The sequence below is a fragment of the Leptodactylus fuscus genome, chromosome 4 (assembly GCF_031893055.1).
Source record: "Leptodactylus fuscus isolate aLepFus1 chromosome 4, aLepFus1.hap2, whole genome shotgun sequence".
Lineage (NCBI taxonomy): Eukaryota > Metazoa > Chordata > Amphibia > Anura > Leptodactylidae > Leptodactylus > Leptodactylus fuscus.
Genome location: NC_134268.1, coordinates 188,199,509 through 188,210,483, shown reverse-complemented (window position 1 = coordinate 188,210,483; position 10,975 = coordinate 188,199,509). Strand labels below are relative to the sequence as shown.

At 41.5% G+C, this 10,975-nt stretch overlaps 1 protein-coding gene across 8 annotated transcripts in view; it reads left to right on the top strand.

Moving 5' to 3' along the window:
• The window catches only part of KMT2C (lysine methyltransferase 2C), a 161,790-nt gene that overhangs the window by 128,143 nt on the left and 22,672 nt on the right, over nt 1–10,975 (top strand). For all 8 annotated transcript variants that reach the window (XM_075271513.1, XM_075271509.1, XM_075271512.1 and 5 more), the window contains 4 exons: nt 64–392; nt 1,553–3,225; nt 4,769–4,877; nt 5,821–5,899. In XM_075271513.1, coding sequence (XP_075127614.1) covers nt 64–392; nt 1,553–3,225; nt 4,769–4,877; nt 5,821–5,899 — 2,190 coding nt within the window. The remainder of the gene's footprint in view (nt 1–63; nt 393–1,552; nt 3,226–4,768; nt 4,878–5,820; nt 5,900–10,975) is intronic.

Sequence of the window (10,975 nt, the reverse complement as noted above, 5' to 3'; positions counted from 1 at the left end):
GTTTTTTTTTTGCTTTTACTCTTTGCTTTTAAACCTTTATTTCATTTAATGTTTATTTTACAGCGTCAGAAGTTGCGAGAAATGATCTTGAGACAACAACAAAACAAGAACTCTATCCGACAGGAGAATCCAGTGGATCCTTTACAGATGAACCAGGGTGGACATCCCGCACAGTGGCAGGACAATACACACCGACAACATGAAATATTTAACAGACCACCACCGCCTTATCCTGGCAACATCCGAGCCTCGCTTGGCCCCAAAGGAAATCCAAGGTTTTCTACTTTTCCCAAAGACCAACATAGTCAGTTTGCTGGGAATGGCCGGTTTAATAGACCACAATTTCCTGGAGACATTGGTAACATGGCTATGAGACCACACCCCGGAAACAGGTATAGTATATTGGGATAACTTTATATTGTGATTAGAGATGAGCGAATAGTATTCGAAACTCTAGTTTCGAATACCTCGCTCCATGGGAATGTATGGGAGCGGTCGGTGGCTCTTAACCCTTTCGCTATCGGCCGCTCCCATGCATTCCTATGGGAGCGGGGGTATTCGAATCTAGGTTTCGAATACTATTCACTCACCTCTAATTGTGATAACCTTACTAAGTTACCTTGTATTAATAAGCATATACATTTTAAGTTTGTGAGATTACATCAGCTCTGTGTCCGCAACCACATATTTCTTGTGTCATGGTGGCTGGAATAAGCATAACTATACAAATACTCCAAGATTTCAGAAAGAAAAAATTATATAATGTTTTGATCAAGATGTATATAAACCCAGTAGCCAGTTCACGGCGACCTTTGTATCGTGGGTCCCTGCTATACTTGGTTCTGCTGCCACAGGGGGTGCGACTGAACAGCCCAGTAAGCAACCCTCCTGCCAGGCTGAGCCCCTCAGATTGTAGGCGACCCCACAGACACAGCATTGCAGCAATCACAGCCGCCGTTCAACATCACACTATGTAAACAGAGCTCAAAAAGTTCACCATACCATGTAGGTAAAATCCTGTGGCTAGGCTTAACCCCTGACTATATGTAACTATACATATGCCCGTTGACCTTGTTTGCTTGCAACATCTACTTGCCAGATTTTGCTTTTTTAAGCCATATAGTTGCTGCAGTTACCACTCAATAGGGATTGTGCAGGATAGCTAGTGAATGTGTGATCAGTGGGTTTCCAACTCCCGGGACCTCTCATGATCACAAGAATGGGGTTTGAATGCATGATGCCACTCCATTAAAAATCTATGGGAGTGATGATGATGTAGCTATGCTATGTGCTTGGCTGTCTCCATCAGTCCCTTAGACATTTGAATGGTAAAGCTACATGTATGACTTTCATTCCAGTCAACTGTGGGACGTTAGACCCCTGTTCTCATAATAGTGGAGGTCTCCAGCGAGCAGACACTTATCCCCTATCCTGTGGGTAGTTGTTATAGTTGAACAAGCCCTTAAAATGAGCACTTGTGTGAGTCTCTACTTTCTTCCTTAATGTTACATAAAATGGTTTTAAGTAATTGCTGTTGTTTTTACTTTCACAGATTTGTCTATCCCATGCCAGGCCCTGGTCCTGTGCCCAGCCACGAGCGCTTTCTGGGTCCTCCATTACAAATGCAAGTTCCTGGGATCCCACAACAGATGAGGAGAGACATGTCCATTGAGCTGACCAGACCATTAAGTAACTCACAGATCGCAAACTCAGCTGGCATAGCACCACATTTTCCGCACCAGGGAATGCAGGTTCAACAGCATAATATATCTGGCCAAGCGTACATTGAACTTCGTCACAGGCCACCAGATGGAAGGCCAAGGATTCTCTTTGGGCCCTCTCATTTAATGGAGCAACCTATGCCGCATCAGAGGCAAATGGGCTATTTCCCGAGACCTGAATTTCAAGGCCCAAGGTTGATGGATCCAGTACGTGCCCAGCATCCTGGCTTATCCAGTCAGATGCCTCCTGGTTTGGAACAGTTGATGGCTACACAAAACCAGTCTATCATGATGCACGAAACTGAGCAGCCGGGAGCAACTGAGAACTATTTGCAAACACCATTACTTATTGATAACTCAAACAAGGGATCTAGTAATAATCCTGCACCAAGTGAGTTGGAAGAAAAACTTGACCCCGATGATCCTTCTGAAAAAGACCTCGATGTAAAGGATCTGGAGGGAGTGGAGGTCAAGGATTTAGATGACGATGATCTCGAAAACATAAACCTAGATCCAGACGATGCAAAAGGGGTTGAACTAGATGGCTTAGATACTCTGGAAGCAAATGATCCTCAACTCGATGACTTGTTACGCTCGGGAAAGTTTGATATCATTGCCTACACAGATCCTGATCTTGATCTCGGAGACAAAAAAGATATGTTTAATGAAGATCTGGATTTTAACGTACCAATAGATGATAAATTGGAGCTGCAGTGCAAAACTGAAGAAGCAGAGAGCAGCGAAGAGACGCTCAAGACTGCAGCTGATCCTATTCCAGAAACTATCGCCGAGGCTCCTAATGAAACTAGCACAGAGGGAACGTCCCCAAAAGTAAAGACCGCAGAGGTTACATCTGAACCTAGCGCGGAGGCCTCTGGGACACAGCAGCTAGAAGAGGAAGTCACATCTGTAGCATCTTGTATAAGTGAACGGTCAGATAAAGGAGACAAAGAGAGTGCTCCAAATTCTGTACAGCCCAATGATTCGCTGCCGGCGTCCTCCCAGGATACCGTCAGTTCATGCGCTGTCCCAGAATCCACACCGGTGCTTAATAACTTAACAAATGAAAATTCGGAACTAAATGATGTGGAAAAGTTAGTTTCTCCTTCAGGAATCTTGGGGGCTCCGCAGCTAAATGTGATGCAAAATGTCATGACCCCAGCTAACCAAGTGATCGATCATCCGCTAAATCAGAATATGGGACCAAGACTTAAACATGGCTTTACACAAGGATCACCATCAAACCTGGGCTTTCTGACTTCTCAGCAGGATGCTCATAACTTTGTCACAGGTGACGCAATAAATCAGGCTTTGTCTTGTGCGGGTGGCATGTCCACTGCTCAGCAAGTCCTGCTCCAGCAGAATCGGGAGAGGCCTCTGCTATTGGAGGAACAACCCTTATTACTGCAGGATCTTCTAGATCAAGAAAGACAGGAGCAGCAGCAACAGAGGCAGATGCAAGCCATGATCCGACAGCGCTCTGAGCCCTTCTTTCCAAATATTGGTAGGTATTTGCTACTGTATTTAAAAAAAATATGGGCTGTAAGAGGATTGTTCTGCTGCAAGAATGTATTAAAACCAGCTCAAAATGGATTAAAACCTAAAAAAAAATGAGATCTCTACTCCTCAGTCCCATGACACGCGTTCTAACGCCCCTGCCACGTCCTTACGGGAAGTGACCAATCACTAGCTGCCTTGTGATTATCTCAGCCAGTGATTGACTAAGAGCATTTCATGTGGCTCAAAATTGGACCAGGAAACTTTTCTCTGTCAGACAACCCCTTAAATTAACCTTCTCGTGCCTTTCTTAGGTCGGGTTCACACTATCGTTGGATATCCGTTATGATAGTGTCTGTTTAAATAAAATAAAAAAAGAAAATTAGATGCCTATCATAATAGACCTTAACTGACATTAGCTGATGTTAATGTGTCCATTTAGTGGATCAATTAAAAATCGGGCTCATTAGCAATCAGTTAGTGTCCGCTTTTTTCTTTACTGTCCATTTTTCTTTTCTTTTTTTTTTTTTTTGTTTCTGCTTTCTGAGTATGCGCAGAAAAAAAAACAAAACACTGAGTCGATTAGGTGTACGTTAATGTCCATTACCCATAGACTTTAATGTTAAGAAAAAATAATGGATACTTGACGTCCGTCGTGAAACTTTTTTTCTTAATGGACACAAAATAGGATACAAATAGGATTTTTTGTTTTCTCCCAAAAAAACAGACATTAACGGACACAAGATAAAATCCCATTGAAATCAATGGAAATTTTAACAGATTTCACCTTGTGTCTGTTGCTAAAATCTTATCGTACAAAGCTGAACGCCCCCTTACAGCTACTGCTGCTTCTTTACCTTACAGATTTTTAGGTGGTGATCTTTTTTTTATCTCCCAGGATTTTTAATATGTATTGGTGCCTCAGATTATAGATATGATCCGAAAAAGGGTTTAAAAATTTCAAAGATTTTCTGTTTTATTTTTAATAATTGTTTTCGAAGTTTTTCCAACTGGGTTCAGGTGCTATTTGGGGAGGGGGGGGGGGGTTTCCTTTGTACCAAAGCAAGTTAACCATGTGTTTTAAGATTTGGTCACATGCATCTAATCTTTTTAGATGAGAATATTTGGACACTAATAAATTAAAGGGGTTGTCTACGATAAAAATCTTAGGCCAAAGGAGGTGAACAACTTTTAAAAAACCATACTTGCCTGTCACCATCTCCCCATAGTAGTCCAATCCTGCAGCTCCATTGTTTTCTTTCCTCGCCACCTCTGACCACTGAGGTGAACCGGGAACAAATGAGAGTGTGTTTTGTTTTTTGTTTTGTTTTGTTGTTTTTTTTTGGGAAGGGGGGGGATTCACCTCTCCAGCCTAATTAAAAAATAAAACTTTAACCTGGACAAGCTCTTTCATGAATCGACTAAGGATAGACTATCAGTAATAAAACACAGAAAAGTACTACATAGTTGTGAGTAAGTTGGTAATCCAATACCATCCTTCTACATGGACACTCCTTTTCTTATATTCAATTGTCTTGTCCTTGTTTCAGATTTTGATGCTATTACTGATCCTATAATGAAAGCAAAAATGGTTGCTCTGAAAGGCATCAATAAAGTCATGGTGAGCAACATGGGAATGCCCCCAATGGTGATGAATCGGTAAGTTCTTGGTAGACAGTAGGACGACCTGAACCTTTTAAAGGAGTTTTCAGCTTATACGGACTTACAATGTATAGGCATGCAACATATGTTTCCAATGCTTGCTATTGGTTCATGAAGATATTCAATGGCTCTCTAGCAGAAATCTTGAAAATTGAGAAATACAAACACAAAGTATATTAGGATGAGTTATTGCTATTCATTGTGCAGTTGTTTTAGTTAAAGAAGACCTCCACCAGGAAACCCTTTTTGTGTCATGTCACGCGATTGTCTGTCACACTCTGAGATGCAGTTCAGTCTCCAGTCTGGTCCTGAGCAGACCTTTAGATTTAATTCACTTTTCTTCCATTATGAGTGGCTCTCCATAGCATAATGTACTGCAACATTTGTGCAGCTAGAGCCAGTGCCAGCTTTACCTGGAGAGAAGACGGTGCAATTATCATTCTCTCTGTAATCTCCTGAGCAAGCTGAGAGACCATAGTCAGAGACTCAGGAGACTGAACTGTCATCTCCTCTATTACAGGGGTGTGATAGGGGCTGTGTGATCATTAGCAGTAACTATGGTAAGAGTTTGTGCCCCCCCTCCGATATGGAGAACCTGTGTTAAACAGTCCATTGCTGCGGTTCCTCATGCGCCAAATTTTTGCCATAGGCTCAAGAAAAAAAGCATTTTAAAAATGTCTGACTCGCACTTCTAGTATGCAATGACCTTAATATAATACATATGGATAGAAGAAATCGCAAAAAAAAGTGAGGGACTGACATTTGGAGTACCAAAATGGAGAACATGAGAAGCATAAGTTTTGGACGGGATGTCTCTTTGACATGGCTACACCTAAATGCTTGGAATACTATTATATAGGATGCCACACTTACCCCATTTTGTGAATTATTATAGGTTATTGTAAAATAGAATTTATAACCTTAAATATTTATTTCCCAGATTCCCTTTTATGGCTCAGCAAATGCCGGGTGCCCCAAACATCGAAGGCCAGAACATCGTTCCACCGGGAATTTCACAGGTATAATATTCTGCTCTGGTAGGGCTCAGTGAGATCACATACTCGCAGTCGTATCAGTAGTTAGCTGATCCCTTTTTACAGATCCATTTTTCAGTACAAACGGGTGCACTATTCATTTGCATCTGTTACATGTTGACTACAATGTTAGGGTCCATTCACACAGAGTAACGTGCCGCGTATACGATCCAGACTCCCATTGAAATTAATGGGAGTGTATACGGCGCAAAGTCTCACACGCAGTATAGGTGCCACATCACGCAGCACGTTACTCCGTGTGAATGGACCCTTAACCCCTTAGAGACACAGCCCAAAAGTGACTTAAGGACCAGGCCTCTTTTTTCAAATCTGACATGTGTCACTTTAAATGGCGATAACTTTGAGACGCTTTAACTTACACAAGTGATTCTGAGATTGTTTTTTCGTAACACATTGTACTTCATGTCAGTAGTAAATTTTCGTTGATATGTTTTGTCTTTAATTATGAAAAAATAGGAAATTTGGTGAAAATTTTGAAAAAAATGCAGTTTTCAAACTTTGAAATTGCAAGCCTTTGAAATAGAAAGTCATACTACCCGAATTTTTTCATAAATATAATTAACCATGTCTCTGATTTATGTAGCAATCAAATTTTAAGCACCCTTTCATTTTTTTCAGATATTATAAGGCTTACAAGTCAAGCAGTAATTTTCCAAATTTTCAAGAAAATTTCCAAAACACATTTTTCAAGGGACCAGTTCAGTTCTGAAGGGAACTTGAAAGGCCTCTCTAATAAAACCCCCCAAAAGTCACCCCATTCTAAAAACTGCACTCCTGAAAGAATCTAAAACAGCAGTTAGAAAGTTTCTTAACCCTTTCAGCATTTCACAACAATTAAAACAAAATGGAGGTCAAATTTACATTTTTCAATTTCTGTCACTAATATATTCATTTAGCCCTAGAATTTACACATTTACTAAGGTTTAAAGGAGAAACTGCACCCCACATTTTGTTACACAATTTCTCCCGAACACGACAATACCCCATATGTGCTGGTACCCTAATGTACGGGCACACGGTCGCTCTCAGAACAGATGGAGCACTAATTGGATTTTGTAGGCCAGATTTTGCTAGAATATTTTTCAGGCGCCATGCCCCGATTGCAAAGCCCCCAAGGTGCCAAAACAGTGGAAAACCCCAAAATGTCACCCCATTTTGGAAACTAGACCCCTCAAGGAATTTATCAAGGGGTATAGTGAGCACTTGGACCCTACAGGTGTTTCACAGATTTTTTTTACCATTGAGATGTGAAAATGAAAAATTACTTTTTTTATAATAAAATGTCACTGTAGCCCCAAATTTTTCATCTTCACAAAGGGTTAAAGGAGAAACTGCACCCCACATTTTGTTACACAATTTCTCCCGAACACGACAATACCCCATATGTGCTGGTACCCTAATGTACGGGCACACGGTCGCTCTCAGAACGGATAGAGCGCTAATTGGATTTTGTAGGCCAGATTTTACTAGAATACTTTTCAGGCACCATGTCCCTTTTGCAGAGCCCCCAATGTGTCAAAACAGTGGAAACCCCCAAAATGTCACCCCATTTTGGAAACTATACCCCTCAAGGAATTTACCAAGGGGTTTAGTGAGCCCTTTGACCCTACAGGAGTGTAACAGAATTGGCCCAACAAAAGGAAAAGTGACATTTTTTGCTATAAAATGTAGCTTTAACCCCAAATTATGCATTTCCACAACGGGTTAAAAAAGAAAATGCACCCCACAAATTGTCAAGCACTTTGCCCCAACTACAGAAATGCCCCACATGTGGATGTAAAGTGATGTATGGGCACACTGTAAAGTCCAGAGCTGAAGGATCGCTATTGGGATTTTGGAGGGCAAATTTAGCTGAAATCTGTTTCAGGCACCATGTTGCATTTGGAGAGCCCCTGAAGTGCTAGAACAGTGGAACCCCCCCCCCCCCCCAAACGACCCCATTTTGAAAACTAGATCCCTCAAGGAATTTATCAAGGGGTTTAGTGAGCACTTGGACCCTACAGGTGTTTCACAGATTTTTTTACCATTGAGATGTGAAAATGAAAAATTACTTTTTTTCCAATAAATCGTCCATTTAGCGCCATATTTTTAATTTTTGCAAGTACTTAGAGAATTAAGAGCCCCCCACAGTTTGTTACACAATTTCCCCTGAACACGGCAATACCCCATATGGGATCATAATCTGCTGTATGGGTACATGTTGGGGCTCAGAATGGAAAAAGCGCTATTTGGATTTTGGAGGGCATATATTGCTGGAATAGTTTTGAGGTGCCATGTCGGATTTGCTGAGCCCCTAAAGTATCAATACAATAGAAACCCCTCAAAAGTGACCCCATTTTAGAAACTACACCCATCAAGGAATGTATCAAGTGGTATTATGATTTTGAGACTAAAAATGCTTCCCAAAATTTGAAATTTTTAAAGAAATATGCCATTTTGGTATCCAATGCATTGCACCCACTTTGTATTGTCAGAGACCTGCACTCCTAAAACTATTAAGTGGGCGATCCCAAGGGGCAAAAAAATTATATATGTGGGTATAAACTGCTGCTTGGGTGCACAGCAGGGCTCAGAAGGGAAGGAGCACTGCGCTTTATAGCTTTTGGGGTACAGATTTAGAGGGACTTTCTGGGTGCCATGTTGTTTTTGCAGAGCCCTGGAGGTGCCAGTAAACTGGAATTCCCCAAGAAGTGACCCCATTTTGTAGGGGAAATTTTAGAGTCTCTGCAAAAGTGCCATGGCATCCAAAAACCAAACCGTCTAAGTCTGTGCTCCAAAAACCAAATAACCTTCTTCCCTTCTGTGTCTGGCTGGGCCCTAATATCAGTTTATACCCACATATGACATTACGTACGTTATCCGGGGTACACCAGTGTCATACATGTGCCCTAATATCAGTTTATACTCACATATGACATTACCCCGGTTACACCAGTGTCATACATGTGGCATAAACTGCAGTTTGGGCACACAGCAGGGGTCAGAAGGGAAGGAGCGCGATGCGGCTTTTGGAGTACAGATTCAGATGTTTGGTATCTAGACGCCATGTCATGTTTGTAGAGCCTGTAAGGTACCAGAAAAGTGGATTCCCCAAAGGAGTGACCGCAGTTTGAAAACTGCACCCCTAAAAGAATTTATCAGGGGGTGTAGTGTAGTATTAGTATCCCGGACGTGACTGCACAGCGGATGGTGAAGAGGGAATATATAAGCGGTGCGGAGGACATTGCAGACACTAAATTCCCTACTATGTCCCAGTAGCTCCTATGATTGGGGGAGTCACACTGGGGTCACTTTGGGGGTCACTTCTGGTATATTTTCCCTCATAAGCTGTAAATATAGGGTGTCCCCTGATATTCGCTTGCACAGCTTATACATTCCCTGCCTGCCGCACCCAGTTGTGTTGTAATGATTTGGCGATTTTGCGTGATTTTGTCTTCACATTGGTAGAGGCTATATTTTCTTTATTTTTCTGGTGACGCGGCCATATAAGGGCTTGTTGTTTGCGGGATACGATGTATTTTGTAATGACACCATCTTGGGGTGCCTAAAACTTACTGATTACATTTTATTAACTCTTTTTTTGCTGGATTTAAAAGAGAAAAAATCAATTCTGGTATTGAGTTTTACCTTTTACATTTTTCGCCATGCAGCGTACAGTATAAGTAACATGTGACCTTTATTCTGCGGGTTGGTACGGTTACGGCGATACCTCATTTATGTTATTTTTTTATGCGATACTAAGTCTGCAGAACAAAAACACATTTGGGGACATAAATCAGTGATTTTTGCATCGCCATCTTCTGAGAGGCGTAACATTTTTATTTTTCGCTTGACAGTGTTGGTTGAGGGCTTATTTTTTGCGGGACAACCTGTGCATTTTATTGGTACTATTTTGGGGTGCATATGACTTTTTGATCACTTTTTATAGCACATTTTGTAAGGTGAGATGGCGAAAAATCACTACTTCCGGCGGGTTTTTTCCGTTATTTTTTACCGCCGTTCACTGTGTACATTAAATATTGTTTCAGTTTTGTTGTACAGGTTGTTACGGACGCGACAATACCAAATATGTATTGTTTTTATTAATTTTTTGTGTTTTTTTTACATAATTCATTTTTTATAGAAAAAAGGGATTTTTGGGACTTTATAACTTTATTAATTGTTTTCAAATACTTTTTTTTTTTTTTACACTTTTTTTTTTTACTTGTTCTTGTGTCTATGGGACACATGGATCAGTGAAGATTGCATCACTGATTCTCTACTCTAGACTGAGACACAGGCTGCAGTGACAGCCTGCACGTGTCTCACTCTAGACACAGGAAGTGAGCTGTGCGGACGGGACAGCTCACTTCCAGAAGACGCCGGGAGCATCACCAGGTAAGTGAGTGCTCAGGGCTGTCTGGGGTCACTAACCAGACCCCAGACTACGTACTACAGATACCGGCACCCCCCGATCTCGGTCCGGGGGGTGCCGGCGGGGGGGGGGGGGGGGAGAGATCGCGGCACCCTTTGTTTGCGGTGGTCATGTTTGACCATCGCAATCAAAGGGTTAAAACCTCCGATCGGTAAAAGTACCGACCGGAGGTTATGGAAAAGGGTGATAGCTGTCAGTAACAGCTATCACTCAGTTCCGATTCCGCCCGCTCAGCTAGTGAGCGGGCGGAATCACCATGACGTAATATTACTTCATGGTGCGCGAAGTACCTCGCGTCCATGACGTAATAGTACGTCAAAGGTCGCTAAGGGGTTAAACACAATGGATCTGTCAAGGATCCATTTTTTTCTTTTTTGGAAGATACAAAAGCATGATAGGCTTTTCTTTCCATCTTAAAGAAGAAAAAAGGGCAGTAACACTCAGGTACCCACATGGAGACAAAAAGGACAGTTTCTCTAACTCTAGACATGTTCAGAGCTGTACAGTTTAAATGTATCTGACAAAGCCTTAACCATCAAAAGAGAGAGGGAGAATTATATATAATATATATATTTTTTAACTGTAATTTTCATTAAAGAAAGTTTTTGATATGAGACAACAAACGG